Source organism: Poecilia latipinna, unplaced genomic scaffold, assembly GCF_001443285.1.
Source record: "Poecilia latipinna isolate Pla-1442-1.1 unplaced genomic scaffold, P_latipinna-1.0 Scaffold230, whole genome shotgun sequence".
In the NCBI taxonomy this organism is placed as follows: Eukaryota; Metazoa; Chordata; class Actinopteri; order Cyprinodontiformes; family Poeciliidae; genus Poecilia; species Poecilia latipinna.
The window spans coordinates 107081-128689 of NW_015112846.1; the positions used below are offsets into that span (position 1 = coordinate 107081).

The 21609-nt window shown below is 37.5% G+C and overlaps 2 protein-coding genes across 2 annotated transcripts; one reads left to right on the forward strand and one right to left on the reverse strand.

The window, feature by feature from the left end:
- Window positions 1-658: 658 nt before the first annotated feature.
- Window positions 659-5357, reverse strand: nae1 (nedd8 activating enzyme E1 subunit 1). Its single transcript, XM_015032085.1, has 20 exons — window positions 5245-5357; window positions 4739-4842; window positions 4604-4664; window positions 4473-4503; window positions 4233-4304; window positions 3935-4014; window positions 3677-3786; window positions 3392-3501; window positions 3223-3285; window positions 3058-3121; window positions 2860-2951; window positions 2710-2769; window positions 2458-2591; window positions 2273-2348; window positions 1905-1944; window positions 1492-1578; window positions 1283-1375; window positions 1057-1171; window positions 925-974; window positions 659-822 (listed from the first exon to the last, which is right to left on the reverse strand). The coding sequence occupies exons 1-20, from the start codon at window positions 5292-5294 to the stop codon at window positions 713-715; spliced, it is 1602 nt and encodes a 533-aa protein (XP_014887571.1). The 5' UTR covers window positions 5295-5357; the 3' UTR covers window positions 659-712.
- Window positions 5358-6537: 1180 nt separating this feature from the next.
- ca7 (carbonic anhydrase VII) lies at window positions 6538-13043 on the forward strand. The gene is made up of 7 exons (XM_015032086.1): window positions 6538-6653; window positions 7149-7346; window positions 9685-9803; window positions 10042-10137; window positions 10818-10880; window positions 10985-11140; window positions 12081-13043. Exons 1-7 carry the CDS (start codon window positions 6617-6619, stop codon window positions 12198-12200), a joined length of 789 nt encoding a protein of 262 aa, XP_014887572.1. The 5' UTR covers window positions 6538-6616; the 3' UTR covers window positions 12201-13043.
- Window positions 13044-21609: the final 8566 nt, after the last annotated feature.

The following is a 21609-nucleotide window of genomic DNA, read 5'->3' on the forward strand; positions in this document are numbered from 1 at the left end:
AACCTATTGCTTAAAATAGCTGTAGTTTTACAATTAGATTTCACCATATGTATTTTAATGCTTTACATTTGTCTTTTGAAGAACATTTTTCAGTACTTTACTGTTTTTTTCCTATTTTTAAGACATTTTATTCTAGTTGTCCATTATATTTAGTTCAGCATTTCCTGGTATTTTTAGTCGCACTTCTTTTGTTTCTAATCTCTGTGAAGCATACTGTATAACGTATGTAAGGATTCTACATATGTAGAGCTGGTTGAGTGAAGCTTTCACCAGATTCTTTTGAAATAATTGAATAAAAAAAACTTAGACAAAACAAGTCATTTATCTCACATAAAGGCAGCAGACCAGCTGGGGACAACATTAGCACTGAAGACAAACGCACTCAAGAAATGTTGGAATCTTTTACAGCAAAACATGTTTTTACAGATGTTGCTCCAAACACAAACAGCTGGGATGGAAGGTTACCACCTCACATACAAAGTGCTGTAGAGACTGTAATGTATTAACAAAGGTGAAAAAACTAACAGAGTGTCACTATCATGTTTGTTTATATCTCTTCAGGACAGAAAGGTGGTGGTGAGGGGTGTTAGGGAAAAAAAAAACATCTTCATGATCTTCTTCCCTACAAGAAGGATTGCAATCATTTTTACGATAAGTTCATCCTTTCTGCTGCTGTTGCAGATGTTTCCGTTAGCAAAGTTATCGACTGTATTCATAGCTGATATGTTGCAGAGGTCTGTGACATGGCGTTATAAATGAAAGTGTTGTTGAAGGGCACAAATTGGTGGCTGATGATCTTGATTGCCTCCTGAGCAGCTGATCCTACAAAGCACAAAGACAAAATATGTTAGCTGGCATCACAGAGGAGTTCAACTGTATCAGTTATAGGCATATGGTTTGTAAACGCTTCGGGGAAGAATTTACCTCCTAAGAACGCGGAAACTGTGTGTGGCTCCGCTGCACCGTACCGACAACTGCAGGGGTTAAATTATGACTAATTACTGTCAGCTCTAACAGCTACTTTGAGCAGCCAGTGAAGCAGTGATTGGCACTTACAACTCATGGATGTAGTCATCTTTTATGTTGACATTGAGGTTGTACTCTTGCAGCAGGCTATTCACGCACAGCTTCAGCTTGCTGATGTCTTCTTCCACCTGGTAGTTATACACTCCTTTCATAAGAAAAAAAATAAATAAATAAAACAAAACAGAGAAATGAAAAAGGAGACAAAATGTTGTAACATTTCAAAAATAGAAAAAAAAAAAAAGAACATGTTTCATACCTGGGTAGCGAGAGTGCAGCTGATGGAAGCGATCAACAGAGCGGAGCATGAGGTAGAAGACCATCTCGCTGTCTGGACTGTCCATGCAAGAAGCTGAGAAAAGATTTTGATACCTACAATCATTTGCTTTCACTTTATTAGCGAAGCAAAAGGTTCAAGAAACAGCTTCAACGCAAACTATATGAGCAATACAATTCTCTCAGACTTACTTATTTCATCCTTATTTACAGAATCCACGTGATATTCTTCAGCCAAAGACCGGCAGCACACAACACGCAGGAAGGCTGCGTTTTTACCTACGTACCAAAACAAACGCCTCCAGTTAGAAAACGATTTTTTTCCTGCAGGTTCAGCTAAACTATTTTGACTGATCAGGACTGAATCAAGTGCAGGTCATTTCAGATATCCAGAAAGATCTAACACGACAAAATGACATCACGTAAATTGCAAAAGAAACTGATCAGAATAAAAATAAAAAAAAATAAAAAAATTGTAAAATCTTCTCAGTGCGACTGTTAAAGAATATTAATAATTGGATCTACTAAAGTTGCTGAAGGCTGCCTTAACATGAGCAGAGAAAATATAATTCATTTCAAATGCTGAGTACAGAGAGAGTACTTACAGAACAGCTTGATGTCTCTTTCAGAAATGCTCTCTGCTGGCTGTTAAAAAAAGAGGAAAAAAACAGCAGCTAACTTAATGTTCTGTCCTAATTGAAGCAAATATTTTAAAATAAAATATGATCCACATAAATTGAAATTGTGTTCAAGTCTGTTTGGATTAATACATAAGGCATGACAATAACTGTCTAGTTAAGTACTTGCAGGAAACGTGTTCCTACACATTTCTGATGTACCAACAGTTAGAATTTGATAAAAGCAACAGCGTAAAGATTACTGAAACCTTCACAGACACGCTAATGCATGCTCACTTTTTTAAATCCTTAAAGTTAAACACAATACTCCTGCACAGTTTGGACATATGGCTGACCTTTCCAACAGACTGTAGTAGATTTTCAACATGCTTAGTAACAGCTGCTGCATCCTGCAGGGCCTTTTCCCTGTAACTGAGATAAAAATAAACAAAATAAAATAAATAAAAGTTTAGCCACTTGGATTCATGACCATCAAGTCCTTGTTTCTCACAGCTGGAGTCCAAATGTTCCCCCAACTTACATGTTTTGGAGATTGATAAACTTCTGAGAGTCTGCTATCATGTCTGGGATGGTGCCTCGTACAGGAAGGTTTCCACTGCCTTCACTGTGAACAAACTCTTTCACAGCTCGCAGCATCACCCAGAAGGATGGAGACTAAAACAAACAGGAAGAAACAAATTAACATGCAGATCAGTTGTAATGTAAACATATATTTCTTGTGCCTTTTAACAATGCTTGCATTTACAGAGAAACAAAAAAAGAAAAAACAAACCTGTGCTGTGATGTTGTTACATTGTTCACTACTGAAGAGATCTTCAACAGCACTTGGAATCTGCAGAATCCAGAGACATTATTAAAAAAAAAAAAAAAAGCAGATCCAATTACGGATTGGATTTACTAAATAGAAGACAGGATCTGACACCTTTGTCGGATTTAACGCAGTGTTGACATTCTTAATAGCTTCGTCAAAGTTTTCTTCATCTTCTGGAACACCGTTCAGATTCTTCAAGATCCCTAAAATGGAAACAAAAATCAATAGAGAATAAATCTTATAAAACAAGATTTATTCTCCGTCAGTTGATGAACAGGCAACAAAAACAATCCAGGGGTACACAGGTACCTTCCCGAATCATTTGTCTGAAGGATTCCTTCTCCTTGTAATTTTTTGGTGGCTGACCATCATGCTGCAACCACAAACAACCACAAGCGTATCAGACAGAAAACAAAACACTTTCAAAATAAAGACTGAGCCTCTGGGAACAGATAACAGAACTAAGCTCCACACCTCATTGAGCCATCTATCCAGATATTTAGCAACAATGATAATCCAAGGGGTGTGACTGTGATCCTACAAATAAAACAGAGAGAAAAGGGGAAATTGACTGTTATAAAAAGAAAAAAAAAAAAATAATTTAAAAGGGCTCTTAATGTGAAAGATAACTTAAAACCAACACCTTCTTTTCCATGCTTGTGAGGTCATAGGAGTTTATGTGGTTCTTAAACTCGTCAAAAGGTTGATCTAATCTGAGATCCTCCAATGCGTTGTCCGGATGAGATTCTATGACTAAAAAGAGAGGCAGCAAAGTAATAGTTTATAAATACAGAAGCAAATTAACTACAAACGATCATGTATATGTGCATGAGTAGAATGTTAATGTAGCATCATTAATCAAAATATTCTTATTGATTGTTAATGTGAAATAACAGAAAGCTCTAAGATAACGAACCCGGTCTCTTACCTGTGTGTTCCTGCACCACTAGCCTCATGTAGCCTATGAGGCCATAGGTTTTACAAACTAGATAAGGTACAGAGGCACTCCACAGAACAGAGCCGAGCCTTAAACATGTGCTGTTGACGGGTCAAAGAGAGAGAGAGAGAGAGAGAAAGAGAGAAAGAGAGAAAGAGAGAGAAAATGAGAGTTGGCAGACAGGAAATAAAATAAAAAAAACATGGCACTCATGCTGTTTTCCCAAACTAGTTGGACAACATCTTGTACCTTTCTGGCAACTGGACTCCAATGACTATTGTAAATCTGTGAAAAAACTCTGGATCATTGTCCAGAAGCTTGTCTGGGCTCTGTAGGGATAGAAAACACAAGCAAGAGTAATATATTATTATATATACACAGCATATTTTTAAATCTTTTATCATAATCTTGCTTTTTCATTAATGTAAGAACATTCTTCCAAAAACATATCTGCAGTGCATCAACATCAACAATTTAAATACATTGTGTTTTTCCGAATTTCATATTTTAAGTTTTTGGAAGTTGTCAAAATGAAAGGAATTCAAACCTCCTCGACAAAGTTTCCTGACACGTCGCTGTTCAATTCTTGTAGTAGCTCGGTGGCAGCCTGTGCTCTATTCTGCAACGCCAAAACACCACTCAGAGTCAAACTTCACTTAATTTTCCTCCCATTAACCATAACATTACGACCTGATGCATAAGCATGGACATGTGCAGAGATATACAGACAATTTGTAGAAACTGTGACAACAAGAATTTAAATCGGAAAAATCCCATGTATGCCAACCTTTCCAATGCTGTTGCTGCTCAGGAAAAAGCTGCAAGACAAAATGACAAAGATAGTTATTTAAACTGTATCTGTAATTACACATTTCATGTCAGTTGTTAAAAATAACAATAATAAATAAAAAGTCTTACTTATTTCCTACATCTTCCCCAGCAACTGTATGTCCATCTACAATGGTGAAAGCTCCAATCCCTGTCAAACATATAATTTCAGACAGCTGTTTTTGTCTCCATTAGCAGCACTCATCACAAACATAATCCTCTTACCTGGAAGCACCAGATTCTTCAGGATCTCTGTTCCAGTGGCTGTGGCATTGATGAGACATACATGTGCGTTCTCCAGAGCTTCCTGTCCATGGTCACCCCACAGACTGATGGTGGAAAACACAACAAAGACATATGATTTCATCTTACTGTATAACACCAATCATGTCCAGCCGATGCACCTTGCAAAAACAATGGTGATATCATCTCCTATTCCATTCATATTTATTTTAAGCCATTACATCAGTATTTACAGGTTGGAAAGTGGAAACAAATGGTAGAAGAAACGCTGTTTTCTCTGATTGAAGCCAAAGGCAAAACCGACATTTATCCCATCAACCTCAAAGCCAACGATGCTGATAGAGAATAAAGCAAAGCAAGCTAATGCTAACATGGAACCTCAACTTGTCTAACGACGTGTTCTGAGACTTCCGAGAATAACTATCCATGACATGTACCAACACAAAGCCCTGTTTCTTAATGAATACCAAGAAGCTCATCAAACTTACCGGAGCTGTCTGTCGTATTTTTGTTCTTTGGAGCCTTTGGTGGCTGCCATGATAGCTTTAAAATAACTTACGTTAATGGCTCTAGTTTTACTTCCGCGACGTCAGATTCGACACGAATGTGGCGGCGCGATGATCCGCATGCGCACTTTCGATAAAAAAAATAAAAATACTGGAACAGATATACGAGAAGCACACTTTAAAAATAATTTATAATTAATATTTGTATGTGTGGACTGTATTTTGTTTTAACTGGGCTGGGTGATGGATGAAAGACTATTACATATTGTGGAAAGCATAGACAAAATAAACATTGCACAAAAGTGTATTAAAAATGTTTTATATAATTTTATGTGATTTTGTGGTGAATCCAGGGAAGCTTAGTTTTTTAACATTTTAATTCGGTGGCCAATTTGTTCAACTTCCTACTCAATTCTGATTATATTTTTACCTCTTTATTTTTTCTTCCTACATTTTTAATAAAATACCTACTAGTAAAGTTTTAATGTAATTTATTTTTAGTTTTATAACTGTCTTTTCCTTTCAATTAAAATCTCTTCTATTTTGCTCAAAAATCCATTTAATTGAACTTGAGAATATTTAACATAAGGAAATTGACAAATGAAAGTGGTCCAACATTTTAGTAACATCTAAGTAAGCATTGATTTGGGGTCAGAATTTAAATATATGGCCCAAATGCATTGATAGAAAATTGGTTTGATGTTTGATGTACGTTCAAAGGATTGCAATATTTACCTCATACATCTGATGACAAGTTTGGCAAACGGTCCCTTTATGGGTCCTGGATTTGTTGAGTAATTTGAATATCCCTGTGCTGAGAAGTAAATGGTGCCCACATATTGTGTATGTGAGCACATCATGTCAATATTTAAAGAACATGAAAAGCAAAAACAACCCCAAAGTTTTATTTATTTATTTATTTATTTATTTATTTATTTATTTATTTATTTATTTATTTATTATTTGCAGAAAATTTAAACTTTAAAATTGATTTGCTTTTGTTCTCTTAGTCTTCTGAAAAACCTTCCAGGAAGAAATCCTGTAACCCAGAAAAGCTGTTTTTCATCTTATTTGTTTTCTACTTTTCCTATCAAATAACTGACAGTACTCAAAAAGACAGAAGTGGCCTATTATTTCAGGGTTCATTACATTTTCCCTGTCACGCTTTCTTAAATTATAATCTCTCCGTCTGTTCATAAATGGATAAGTTACCGATTGATATATTTATGTGGGCGCGAGGGGGCGTGTCACACCGGGAGTAATTGTCCGTCCCCCTTAATAAACTTCATCAATAGCTGCACCAGCTGATCTCTGTGACCGTCATTAAGTGTGACTTAAGCCGCAAACAAGGACAATGACAGGACACCACTGGGGATACGGAAAAGAGGACGGTAAAAAAAATTTCTTAATTAGACTCTGTATAATATATTTAATGATTTCAGCGTAATAAATAGTTTCTTGGCTGCACAAACAGATCCTGCTCTGCTTCTCCGGAAGGATACCTGCAGGCTGTTAAACCGGGATTAACCCGCTGCTTTAAAGGGTGACCGACCGCTGTCACTTTACCTTGAGAATCTTCTGTTGAGTTTGCCCTGGACTTCTGAGAGGGGAAACGACTAATAAATAATGCTTTCTGACCATTTTTAAGAATGAGTTGGTCTTTACTCATTTGTTTTGCACAGAAGTCTGATGATGAATTGTAAAATTTCTAGGGTAGATTTTGAGGTATGGGTTTTATTTTTGTCAAGGGGACAAAATAAAAGCCATTTTATTTTTGATCTTAGCATGTGCAGGGAGTTGATTTTATTTTATGCCTTAAATGAATTGAAGCTGTTGTAAAAATATGGATTTTATTCCCCCCCACCTCCCTCCTTTGTAATCTAAAGGTCCTTCAGCATGGCACAGACAGTACCCAGTGGCCAAAGGAAACCGCCAGTCTCCCATTGACATCATCCCTGATGAGGCCAGACGTGACAGCAGCCTGGGTCCTATTTTCTTGAAGTATGACCGGTGTACATCTCTTAACATCTCCAACAATGGACACTCTGTAGTTGTGGAGTTTAATGACTCTGATGACCGCTCAGGTGAGAATAATCTGTTTGTTGACTTTCTTATTTTCCCCTGAAGGTTTTGTCAGAATTTTTTGCCCCTGAAATAACGCAGAATGCTTTGCAAGGACAATGTTTAAAGATCACCTTGCAGCTCTTAATGGTGGTCATAGTTCAGAGATAATGTCACTCTCTTATCTGCCGATGCAAACATGCTGTAAAAATCTGTGCTGAAACCAAAGGACAACAAGTTTTGGAAAGTGCAAACCAGGTGTATTACTGGCCATAATAAAAGGCTGAAAATGAACCTCTGATTATGAGGCAGGAAAGTGCAGCTAACACTTTATGAAGATCTGTCTGCTGGACAAAGATATAATAACCTGTCGGAGACGTCAGTGGTTATTATGACAATGCTTGTTTTTGTGACTGGGTGGATGCATGATGGCCACCCTGCAATCATCATGAATGATAAGTACAGAAGCGTGGGCAGTTCCACACAGAATTTCCACATGGCAAGCAAATGTAGGGAAATAACAGATTAAAGAAATTGACCGTCAGTTAAACACAAGCAGCACCGAGTCTTCTCCAATTTTTCCCAAACTGCTTGCAAGTTGCTTCGAGACGTGAAATGTGATTTTGGGAAATTGCATACTTGGAAAAGGAAAATAATTTAGACAAATTGCAAAAGTGGCATTTTAGCATTGGGACACAACACACAATCACTTGCAAAACACATGAAATTGGTACCAATTGGGTAAAGTTATCGAGATCTTTAATTTGTGTGGGTAAAAAAATAATTATATATGGCAAGCAAATAACTCAAGCAAAAAATTATAATGGGTAAGTGCATACAAAAAAATCAGGATTATTTTTTTCCTGGATCATGTTTAATTTCATGTACAAATAATTATCAAAACTTTTTTTTATTTTTCACGTGATGGGAGACCATTTTGAGGCACATGATTTTTTATATTTAAATTAACCAGATCTTGACTTTCTCACATGAGCTTTTTGATGAACCCTTCATTTTGTTTTTAGATTCTACTATACATTTTTAACCTGATTTAGATTGTTTGGCTTGTTGTTGATTTTTACGCTCAAAACACAGAAAGTTGTTGTCTTTGGGAAACTAACCAGAACGGTCACAATGTTTTCATCGGTGCTAAGTAGAAAGTTCTCAAAACTCTAGGTAGTAGTTTAATAAATTTAGTGATAACTACTTTAGCTTTCCTTACATTTAGAGACAGTTATTGGTTTTCATGTGCGAAAGTGTAAGTTGTTTCAGGTGTATACTTTGTAATTTGTTTCTCTGTGTTGCCTATGGAATCTGCCACAGTCAAATCATAAGCAAATTTTAAAAATTCGCGTGAGGGAACTCATTTACGTTCAAACGAGGTAAACAAGAATGGGCTGATTGTGATGGAGCCTGACTTTATTAACACAGTCCTTCCTGATTGTGGTCTCTGAAGTTCAGAATTCAACAGCATAATGAGCTTTTTGATGAAGTGCACCCAACGGGATTGTGCAGACTTTTAGCGTCAAGGAATTATGTTCCAGTGCGAAGATGCCTCTGTGTTTGTGCCAAATGTGGCTTATTTGCTTTAAAAATATCAATCTGCAGTAGGACTGAACAGTGTAACCAATCACAATTGTACATGCGCAAGATAATGTTTGCAAAGGACTGCCACAGTGTAATATTTTGTGGACTCTAATATTTCAGCTGCCATGATTTCAAACTCTTCTTAGCTGGTAATATTTTTAATGGTTCTCTTGCTGTTTAGATCAAATATAGATGTTTGTGGCTGAGGTGCCCAAGCAAAGATGGCGAACATCAAAATGGCACTGAACATAGGGAACAGTGAACAAAATTTGAGTTAATGGAAGAGTTGTCTACATTTTACCATACATGGTCAAAATATCAAATAAAGGGAACCAGGCAGACGCACCTAAACTGGACTAATGACTTTAGATTGTTGAGGAAGACGGAGAACCTGACTTGTACAACCATGATATTCCCAAATTGAAGCTGTGGGAGGACGGAGTACGCAGAGAAAATGTAGGTCAGCAGCACAGAGATATAGAAAGATGATATACTGAGACTGAATCGGCATCATCTTCCATGATGTGTATTATGACGGTGTTCATGTAAACTGAAAACTGTAAAAAATGTAGGTCAATGCATGTTACTGCACGGACTCATCTTGTTGCAGCTCTGAGAGAAGGTGTCAGGCTGTGTTTGATGCCTTTTTACATAGTACTCTGTTCCAGGAAGGCATTTCTATAACACTTCCTGAAAAGTGGGAGTGTGAAGGTGCAGTTGGTGCCACGTGTGACTTCCAATTTATTTTTCTCACTTTCCTATTTCTGCCTACAGTGATTCAAGGAGGCCCTCTTGACAACCCTTACAGACTCAAGCAGTTTCACTTCCACTGGGGTGAAAAGGGATGTGAAGGATCTGAGCACACTGTAGCAGGAATAGGCTATGCATCGGAGGTCTGTGTTTGGATTTGAATACTTCAGTTCTTAGGTTGCTGGTAACTAAATAGACCCAGTAGACATGGGTAACATCTTTCAACTTGTACGGTAATTGAAGAATGAAGACAAGTTTTTTTGGATTTTAGTTTATTTTCATAAAATCCTGTTAATGTATGACTGCTAGGGACATGTCATCCCAGCAGAGAAAGCAGATATTTGTTCCTAATTTAGTTTTTCTGCTTATCTCTTTCTTTAGCTGCATTTAGTTCACTGGAATGCTGTCAAGTACAAGACGTTTGAGGAAGCAGCAACGGCTCCTGACGGCCTTGCTGTCCTTGGCATCTTTTTAGAGGTACATTTAATGCATGTCCAGTTGTAGTTTCATCCTATCATATTTTTGAAGTTCTTAAGGTGTTAGTGTTGTAAATTCGATAAATTTGTGTATTGGTTTTAGATTCCCCCCCCCCACACTATTAAGAAACGTTGTTTCTGACAAAGCTAGCACAATAGCTTTTGCAGCTCGGTGGGTGATGATAATCAGATGGATCTGGCTAAACAGATACTGTCGGTTAAAGTGACAAATTGTAAAACTGCTTTAAAACTTTATCAGTTTTTTTTTTCTTACCCATATCTGCTGTGCATGACTTATTCTTTTAGCAGCCTTATCATACTCTATAAGTGAAAAGATATCATATCTGTCTTTAGAAAGGTTCAAATAATAATAGTCTGTAGTCTGCTTTAACTTTTGTTTCAACATTTTAATGTCACGAGCAATTAATTTGTAAAGTCTGAGTCGTCACTTTTACTTTAACTGTGGCATTTGATCCCATGGACAGTCTTTGCAATATGTTGCAGAAGACTTGGAGATCCAATACTCATCTCATCCAGTGTGAATGGAAATAAAAGCCCCATCAAAAATTATATCTTTTAATCAAACCCAATCATGATCTAGCAAAATTAATGCATGCAATTTTTGTAAAAGTTTCTCTAAATACACAAATATCAGTTTTAAGAATCAGTCTGTTCTGTTAGCTAGGTGATGACCACAGATGGCTTCACATGATTACAGATGCTCTGTACATGGTGAAATTTAAGGTGAGGCTTGTATTTTGCTGCTTACATTTATTACATTTTCTCTACATACATAAGTGCATTGTTAAAGCTGTTGTTGGTGTTTATGTTATTTACTTTTCCTACAGGGCAGCTCCACAGATTTCAAAGGTTTCAATCCCAAGTGCCTCCTACCCAGCAACCTCCACTACTGGACCTACCTGGGGTCACTGACCACACCTCCCTTACACGAGAGCGTCATCTGGATCGTCCTGAAAGAGTCGATCGTGGTCTCGGACAAGCAAGTGAGGACATTCCCAACGGTTTAACTCAAAACTCTTAAATTCAAAAGACATTTGTCGTTTTTAATCCATGTCGTCCAGTAGAAATGGTGGGCCTGTGGAAAGTAGCCAAGATGAACCTTTCTTTCATTATCACAAAAAAATTATTTAGATATGTATGTAGATTTGTCGCCAACGCTTTTTATTGTTGTTAAACTAAAATATCATACTGTGAAGTTGATAGCAGTAATATGTTCATTCACATGGTGGTACTCATGCACAGCAAGATACGAGTCCAATAAGGAAATGTTTTGTTTGTAGGGAGGAAGGAAGCAGCTGTGAGCTATATAAAATTACAAGAGGAAATGTTCTAGCAACCATTTTGAATAATTTCTCTTTCAACTTTTTGTGTACTCCTGTTTGTTCATTTGAAGGCTGGCGGCTCTCCTTTCACCCCTTTCTCTGGATCTATACAGTATGACAGCTGGAAATGAGACATTTTCAGTTTTAACACTTGTACCATAGCGCAGTGAATAAGAGGGGTACATCAGCCTGGTTCACATGTGTGTGAATGTAGACACTTTCAGCAATACAATACAACTGACCAGCACGTTTACCCACGTCTTCCTTTAAAAGGAAAAAAAAAAAAAAAGTTCAAATAATCAGGGTTTCTTTTTCTGCACTCATACTCTTACTGCTTGAAACTGCACCTTAATATGGTGCCACACAAACTGCACTCACCTAATGGATGAAGTAACAGATTAGCTCTTTTATCATTTTAATCGCTTTTAATTATTTTATGCCTCTGCCCAACTGGATATGTGGCTATCATAGATTGGTTTATATCATTTTATCCAGATTTTTAGTGCTATAATTCAACTTGCGTTGCTATAGAAGCCTAAATATGTTGCACTGAATTTGTTGATTAAAGCTACATGCCATGTCTTTGTGTCTCCACGTGCAGCTGGGGATGTTCCGACTGCTCCAGTTCAGCGGTGAAGAGGATGGTCAGAGGATGCGCATGGAAAACAACTTCAGGCCTCCTCAGCCTCTCAAAGAGAGGCTAGTACGTTCCTCCAATTAAGTTCACCTCCGTGCAGATCAACTTGTAGTTTTTGTGTGACGGGGCATGCTTTATTGCAAGTGTACTTTTACTGCCATGGTAGTTTCTCCAAAAGCTTTTTTGATCCATTTTGCACAGAGTAACATTAGCAGGAGTTAAGTTTCCTGTCGGAACAGGCATGCAGTTTGTTTTTGTTTTTTTTTCGGTCGGAAATCTTTGAGAATTTGTAAATGATATTTTCTAAAAGGATTTAAAAGTATCGCAAGAAATTTGTTGTCAAATTTAAAAAGAAATGTATTTAAGCTTATAAGTTGAAGATAAAAGCCTGGTTTGCACTCCAACGCCAGCAGCAGTTAATCGAAGAAAGCAAGAAACACTGTGAAATGAGTAGCAGCCAGATCAACAGGCTACCAACAGCCTGACTGTTTAGCACTGAACCTTTTATCAACTGTTTACCCAGCCTGGGTCTAAAACTGCTCATAAATCAAAACAGGACATGAATTTCTCAGGTACCTTGTTAAATATTTTAAAATGTTTCCAACAAGATCTATTTTTGAGTTATATTAAGATGTGGTGGCAATAACACCACATGACACCCAACTGAGAAGTGGCTCTTAAGTTATTATAGTTTAGTTGCAAGAGATGTAATTTCTAGGTGGCTTAATTTTTTTTTTTATAATTTATCTTTCTGAAATTTCTCTTGGAAGAAAATAAAATTCTAAATACCCTTTTCTCAGTTTCCCACTTTTTTATGTAAAGAAGAGAAGTTTGACTTTTTAACTTTTGGAATATTGGTATTCAGCATGTGAGTCATGATTGAACACTTTTGAGGCCCAAAGCTCTCTTAATAAAATATTAACTGACCGACTGGCACAAACAGATTTCTTCCAGATGATTTTTTTTTTTTTTTTTTTTTTTTTGAAGCAGAGGCTGTTCAAGCAAATGTTTAATCTCTCTCATAGTGGTGACAGGAGCCAGTACTGAGTTCAAGGTAATCAGTAGCCAAGTCCAAGCCCTGAGGAATGTACAATGGAAAGAAAACGCATACACTGTAGCCAGTTATTTACTAACTGATTACACAATTACACAACTTTGTTACTTTAAGTTGTCCTGGGGTTTTGAGTAAAACAAACAAACAAAAAAATTCATAACAGAAGTTGAAGAAAAGAAAACCAAACTCTGGGGGAAAAAAAAAAAAAAAAAAAAGAATTTGGCAAACTGAGCAGGGAAAACATAGTTGATCATTCAAATTAGGATTTATGTAATGGCTGATGACACCAGATTAACTCAATTCACATAACTCAGGACATGCATAGCTAACTATAAGAGGATGGCAGTGAAATTTTATAAACTAAACTCAAATGATGGAAAAGAAAATCAATATGTCATTGCTGCTAGAATACAAAAAGGCATTATTAAAAGGCATAATGGGGGGGGGGGAAAACAAAAAAAACACCTATCCCCCTATTTATAAGGAACTGGTGGTGCAGTCCAATTAACCCTCCATGTTTTTAGCTACTCTCCCATCTTTAGTTTGGCAAAACTCTCACCAATCAGGGATGGTGAGAAACTTGTGAACGAAGCAAGAAATACTGAAATCACAAACCACAGGTGAGAACTGATGAAGAGTCAAATGTTTTGTCTGCCTGCAAATCGAATTAACGTGGGTCATTATTGTGTTTGAGATGCAGGGTAAATGTACACACTTTTTAGTAGTTGCTGAGCCAGTTATTTAATAAATAACTGTGCATGGGGGTTATAATCTTCTGTGGCCACCACATGTTCATTTTAAAGATATTTAAAGGTGTATCCCATTAATGAATGGAAAAGTGCTGAAACCTTGAAAACATTGTAAATGGACATTTGAATGAAACATTAGTAAAGGCTTAATGGTAGCATTTCCAACACATTCTCACTCCCAACTCGTCACATATTGACGCTGTTGCAACACATGCCCAAGCCTCAATATGTGACAACATGGGAGTGAGAATGTGTTGGCATTTCAGCTGCATCAGTTGGCATATATTCTCTGAACAGCCAACCAAAATGTTTCTGTTATGCTTCCCTGAAACTTTATCCACCTGGAACTTGATTAATCTGAACTCTGTCCCCTCCAGGCTGTTTGTTGTTTGCATTTTGATTCCCTTGTTCTGCTTATGTAAATTGTTCGCCGATTCTGAGAGTTGCTCCTCCTGCAGGTTTGAAGCACATCTCGTCTTCCTTCATTCATTATCCACAGATTTTAAAGCCCATCCAACCTTTGCGGTGTTGCTAGTGTTTTCGTGAACGAGGCATTGAGAATTATAATTTTTATTCATGTATTATTTTATAATGATTTGTTGGGAATGGAAAGACGAGAAACAAACAATAGCTTAGATTAAAAACAGATCAAATATGGTTGGATAATCATAGCATAACATATTCAGATGCACAGTTGTCTTAATCAGGATTGCGATCCCAGAAGAACATGAAGATCTGCGGCTTATAGTTTATAGGAAATGTCTGTGCGGCTTTATTGGGGAAAAAAGGCTGCACAGACATTGGATGAATCACCTTTGGGTGATTGTTGCTTCACTGGTGAAAACCACAGCCCAGAATATAGTTTTAAAGTTAGCCAAGTTAGCCAACTGCCTCTGGGCATCGCCTCTGTATTTACATTTTGCAAATAAACGCTGTGATGTGAATGAAGAGGTGGAAGTAAAGGAGCTCAGTGAAATCAGTTGGGAAAGAAAGTGCAACAGGAATCATGTTCTTGGAGAAAATGCATCTTTAAAGATTAAAAGAAAGACAAGAAAATATTTTTAAAACATTCCGATGAAAATTAAAACGCTGCGCTAATTGTGTTAGGACTGCAAAGGACAAAGAAAACATGTTTGAAAAAAATATAAAATGCTTAAAATGATGTATTCAAGAAAAAATATAGCAAAAATACAGTGTGGATAGTAACTAATGCTTTTGTAATTCATAATATAAAGAATAATGTAATGATGGAAACTTACGTCCTCCATGTTGGATTTGTTGGCACAATACCCAATTGAAATATTTAAGCTATACATTTCTGTGTTTGTTCTTGCTTAGGTTGTTCTGGTCATCCATACATGCATATTTGATTACATGATATTTATTTTTCAAAAAGGAAGCAATTTCTCTTGAATGAATTTTGTGTTTTCTTCACTGAGTTAACAAATGGAGTACTGTATCTTTTTCTATCAGCATGTTGTCTTTAAGCTATAGCATTATTCGCCCAGCAGATGGCAAGATATAGCAATGTTTGGAGATTGTACCTTTGCATAAATGTTTTTGTTGTGCACAGAAAAAATAAATAAATTGAAGTCCATATTAAAAACAGAACAAAAAATCCCATTTAAATAGGGCAATTAACTCAAAAAAGTATTTTGCTTAAAATAAAAAAAAGTAAAAAAAAGAAAAAAAAAAAAACAGCAAACCAATAAAAACATACACAAAAAAATAATCAAAGACTAAATCAGAATAACATTACTATTACCATAGTTATTTCTGTAATTCACAATAAGCAGACTTTCTCTTCATGCGCTTGTCTGTCTTTTGTGGAAAAACAATCAATTATAATTTTTTTTACAACAACCTCTAGGTGGCAACATTTGTTGTGTTTTGCATTAAGCAGCTTGAACCAATCTATGTTTTACCAGCTTAGTTAATAGCAATAAAATACATATTGAAGCCACAATATTTAAAATCAAGCTTATTTAGGCAGGACAATATAATGATCAAAAGATCAATAGACTCAGTAGAGCAAAAAAAAAAAAAAGGTGTTATTTCTTCAGTGGCTGCTTTGTTTTTCTGTATCTCAATTAATAACATTTGACCTTGTCTCTGCCCTGTCAGCCTGTGTGCAACCCCTGCTGGGGTCAAAAAGGTCACATTACAGTGATGGATTTCATTTTCATGTGTTGTCTCCCTAGAATAAATACAATCAGAGTGCAGATAATATATAAAGCATGCAAATGGGTGTGTGAAGTATATTTATGAAGTATAATAAATCTAAAATAGCTTTATTGAGACAGAGAATACCTGAGTGGGCACATCATCCTCAGCCACCAATCGATGCGCCGTGTAAGATGATATTACAGTCAGACCTCAGAAATAGAGTCAGTCACATGTATTTTTAGCAGTATGTTATCTACTTGCTTATCATAGTGACTTTTTTCCCCCCACATACAGCAAAGTCTGAGCAGCACTGTGAAGTACAAGACTCTAGGACAAACATACTGTTTCCAGCAAAAAGAAATCTCAAAATAATGTTATTTGCATTTCTGTGGAACATATATAGGTGTATATATATACATAAAATAAATTAAAAACTAGATTGTGAATGTGCAAGTACATTCTATGTAGAGTTTGCACCTTATTTAAGATGTAATTTTATTGAAGGATGCTGTGATGTTGTCGTTTCCCCTCTTATCACAGCTTTCTAAATTTTTAATTTAAAAAAATGCGCTTTAATGTGGAAGCTGTGACACAAAGTTGTGTAGCTTCATTATGTAACAGGCTTAATTGTTAAGTAAACTCAGTTTTTTTGCATACAATTAAGCCCCAGGTTATTCATATCCTGATAGTAGTTTTTTTTTTTTTTTCAATTTACCAACATTTTTCTTCTTGGACTCTGAAGAGGCCAGGCTCCAATTTAATAACGAATCCGTGGTGGAGGCTGCAGACTGGGGAGCTGGCACGGAGGCCTCGCAAGCTCAAACACTCTGAACTCATAAGCAAAGATAAATCAGAACTAAAGTCAAAATCTAGTCCAACAACCAGTGAGCACATGCCAAAAAACAAAACAAAACAAACAAAAAAGGTCAGTGTTTATAAAATCACAGTTAACTTAAGTTTTTGTACACAAAATATAACCAAAAATACACGCAAAGCATTATTAAATGCTTTAGGAACACATTTTTTCTCAAAATTGTTTATTTTCTTTTAATGGTGTCATCTTTTACTGCAGCTGCAGACTTGAGGACTATTAATGACAAAACTTTGAATCCAGGTTTTTGGGCTCTCGTTGTGAGCGCTGTTTACTTGGACCAGCACAGTCTTATGCAAGAGCAACACTGTGACCACTTAATCTTATTACTTAACGAGATTATTGTATTAATCACAAAATTTGATAAGAAGGACATGATGCATCTTTTATTGTGACGGTGATGCAGAGGTGCGTGTGTTACAGTCCTAACTTTGTTTGACCCGAACTACAAATCTGACCTTCACGTCCACAGGAAAAGCGACGTAGTTACAATCATCTTTTCTCATCACTACACTTGAAGAGAGGATGCTGAGCTTCCGAGTCGTTAAATTTTTCCATACTGCCAAAGGTACAGATCCTATCTGACGGAGGACGCAGCCATGCTGCGGTTGCCATGGATTCAAACAGCACACAAAACACCAAACAAATGCTTTGGCCAGCTCATATCGCCCCTACTTGTCCATGAGCCAGTGATGCATCGCCATCACCCTCTCAGAAAATAAAATCGTACTATGACAATATCTGATGCCTAACTCTGCCCTCCACAGTGGCACGTGTGGTTTTCTCTTTTCATGATGGAGCTTTATTTAGCTTTATATCTGGGCTCGTTCCGTGAGGACACCTGGCCATGTCCAAATCAGACAGAAAAACACACGTACATCACCTGCGTTTGATGATTTGTGGCCTTCATCGTTGCTCACGGTTACGTTTGAGATGAAGCTATGACAACTTGCCAAACAGTACACAACATTTCAGGGTTATGTATATACACCAGAAGTAATAAGGGGCCTAAGCTATGGTGGCCTTGTTTTACTCGGTGAACTGTAAATCACTGCTGAAGGAGAAACAAAGGTAAAGAGCGGTCACAATCTATTATCCAACACATTAGTGTCAACTTATATACCATAAAAGCTGTTATTTATGGAGCCTTTTATCTGAAAAACCTATTTTTTTTTCAGCCTCTGTTTCTATTTTTGACCTCAGATTATCAGAATACACCAGATTAGTGCAGGATATGACGGCGCGTCCCGATCTCTGAGTTTAGGTCATGCCAGTGTGGGGTTTCCGAGGATTCAGCCATGACATATTCTGAGCGGGAAACGCCTACAAGGTCTTCAGAAAGCTCAAATGTCTCTACTCAGTGACCCTTACAGGCTACTGAGTCAGTCCGAGAGCTGGTGTTTGCATTGTGTCTATGGAAACTCGCACAGCCGGCACTGCATCAGATCTCAGTCGCCCCTATTTATTTCAAACACGTCTGCTTAAAATCAGCGCTGCTCCTGCTTGGCTGGCTGAGTAGAAATGCAACACTGACTCCACAAGACTTACCGGTCAGAAATATAGAAGCATTGCTGGTGTTTCAATCACATTTGAAGAGGTCATGTAAACCTTCACTCACAGAAACCCATTATTATAATAAACATGAAAAACTGTTCAGCTTCACAGGTGTAAATTATTAACAGACCAAACCTTTTTAGGCATTGTGTTGTCATATGCCATTTTTAAATATATTTTAACTCTGTTGCAGAAATGTTTCAGGGCCCAACATCAATCTGTCACTGGTTTATATGGAAGACTACAGATCTTAAAAATGGAAATAAGTGATTTGAGTAATTTATGCTTGTGTAGGTGTGAATGAACTCCATAACCCTTTAAAGGCAAACAGGTTCACAATTATTAATATTTTTGTTGTTTTATATAGGAGAACAGTGAACCAAGTAGACATGTACGGGAAACAAAATAAATATTTCTTATATCCAAACCTCTGTCACATTTAACAAGTTGAAAATTCCGTCTCTTCTAGTGAGCAGCTGTATATAGGATTATATAGGTTGCTCAGTCAGGATTGACTCATGGTTGCCGAAAACATTACAAGATCGACTGATTTTAGTGATGTAGTGGGTGTTAAATATTGAATAAAATGTCGTGCTATATGACTGGCTTTATTTTCACTCTTACATTTAACTTTATGACACGCAAAATTACAAGTGGATAGCCCATATTATCTCCAAGTGTGTTTTGGGTAAAACCCGTCACCAGCCGTCCACCAACGTCATCGTCAATCACTTGGCAACAGTTGGCACTAAATGCTAGTTTACGGACTAAGTTAGCATGAGTGGCGCTTCATGGAGCGGCAAAGTGAAAAGGATAGAAAACAGAAAGCAAGGAAAAGCCAAAAACTGGACGCATGTTTTGTTCGTCGTCTTGGAGATGAACCGGACTTTTCTGTTGGCAGCGATTCAGGCCCGCCAAAGCTGCAGGCCCAGCTAGGGAGCCGGGCTAGTTACAGGTAGCAAATCTAACATTATTCGCAATGTATGAGTTAGCTGTGTAGACTGATTGAAAATTGTGCTGAACCGCTTTGAATTTGTGTTGCTTCATCATTAGTGAGCAGCACGTAGCCTGATGTTTTTGGTGTTCTCTTGGTTTGTTGTATTTCATGTCTGTTTGATGGACTTCAGAATGACATAGCCGCTCTCTGTGGCGGTAAAGCTTGTAAGCCCTGCTGTTGCAGGCATGTCTATATTGTTATATTATCATGAGCTTTATTATGTGGGTATAAAGGCCCCAGTCATTAGCCCCGGCTCTGGCCCAACGCTGACTTGTCCCGCTAAGTCAAGTCAGATAAACAAAATAATATGTATTTTGTTTATCTGAGGTCTGACAGCTTCACCTTCCTCCTTTGTACATTAAATTGCTTGTCTAGCTGTACTCAGTCGAACCAAGATGTATTATTGGCAGTCAAATAACTATGGCAACTGTACAAGTTTGAAGATTCATATGTCTTTGAGATTTGGGTTATATCACCACATTCATAAATAAATCACAGATTGATGTAATCCCCAAGTTATAACTTGATTATTTCTTTTCTGTCCCATTAACACAATGATAGCATTGTGGTTAGGGTGAGGCCAAATAGTCATAATGAACAACTACCCAGCAGAGTTTGCTGCAAATGCTGCCTGATACATTGATACCTTTTCTAGACATCCCAACTAATATTAAATTGCAACCTCAACACACCTATGAGTGGTCTGAATGTGAATCTAAATACATCCAAATTGAATGCAAATTCACAAAGAAGTTAAGATATTCTTGGACTCACACCTTTTGCATAACGATTCATAATATCAAAACATTATGATCTAATTGGGTTGCACTTGAGTGCAGTTGTTAGCACTTGGTTCCCTTGCAGAAAAGAGGTCTGGGGTTCAACTCCCTGCCTGGGAGCTTTTATGTTCTCCCCTGTAAGGTGTGGGTTCTCACAAGATCCTCTGGCTTCTTTCCATACTCCAAAGCTAACTCATTTTAACTCCAAATTGCCTTAGAGGTGTGTGTGGTTGCATGGTTGTTTGTCCTGTCTCTTTCTGTGATGCCCTGTAATTGACTCGTGACCTGTCCAGGATGTAGACTGTGGATATCAACGCCAAATTTTAATGAATCCCATCGCTTTCTCCTTTTATTTGAGCTTGTGGTTGACAGACTGAGGACGAGAACCGAGGACCAAGCTAGAAAAAATCTCTACATTTTTCTTCCGGCGTAAACTTGATAATTTTTTTGTTTCATTCTAGTGCCTGAACACTTTTCGACTCAGGCTGTATACTTTTGCCACAGTAAGCTAAGCTATGTGGAAAATGTTGATTGTAAGGCTGTCAGGCCTTAATCCAGGCAATCCCATTGAAAAGTGATCCGATAACTTTACCGTTCTCTCCGAGACAAGCACATGTGATCATCTTCATGTCTGCGTCTCTGGACTGTGTCCGAAAATAACACAGTCCTCGGCCAATTTGATCCCAGCCGCATTGACTATCTGAAACTCCCACAACCACCTAACACTGACACATTCACACACAGGGGTCAGTTATTCACCCCAAGCATCACAAGTTTCCAAGGTTCCTGTCCCTGAGTTCAGCTGGGTCAAAAATAGCGTCTGTTAGCCTTTTATAAACCAGAGTGTTTCTATAAAAAGCTCCTGGATGACCAGAAACTGTAGCTGAAACCCCGTCGCCCTATCTTTAGCTTTATTTATGTCCTGGTGTTGACAGCCCCCACTTGCGAAGCTTTCCAGTCATGGTCACATGTGTGCCGAGCCCTTGGCCCACTGCTGGAAAGCACCAAGGGGTGAAACGGTAATCAGTGGGCCCATGGCACTGCCAGCCTGCGTCCCTCAGAGAAACAAGCCGCCTAACAGCTGCTGAGTTAACAGCTTGATGGTCCCGCTCTCAGATTCTTTCCATCTACTTAGTGTTTATGGAGCTCTCTTTTGAAGACAGATAAGCATGTCCTCTATTGTTAAACCCCGATTGACATTATTACAACCGTCACATGTAAGAACTATTGTTAAATGAAAGGTGTAAAAATAGAAAGGTTTCCAGTTGTGTGCTTTATTTGACTTATGTGGGTCACGTTTTGCCGACCTATTTTTTTCATCTT

Coding starts and splice junctions, on each gene's coding strand:
- nae1 (XM_015032085.1), bottom strand. CDS start 5,294: ATGGCAGCCACCAAAGGCTCCAAAGAACAAAAATACGACAGACAGCTC. Junction 3,122..3,222: donor TGGATAGATGGCTCAATGAG/GTGTGGAGCTTA, acceptor TTGTGGTTGCAG/CATGATGGTCAGCCACCAAA. Junction 1,376..1,491: donor TGTAAATAAGGATGAAATAA/GTAAGTCTGAGA, acceptor ATCTTTTCTCAG/CTTCTTGCATGGACAGTCCA.
- ca7 (XM_015032086.1), top strand. CDS start 6,617: ATGACAGGACACCACTGGGGATACGGAAAAGAGGACG. Junction 10,138..10,817: donor TCCTTGGCATCTTTTTAGAG/GTACATTTAATG, acceptor CTGTTCTGTTAG/CTAGGTGATGACCACAGATG. Junction 10,881..10,984: donor TGTACATGGTGAAATTTAAG/GTGAGGCTTGTA, acceptor CTTTTCCTACAG/GGCAGCTCCACAGATTTCAA.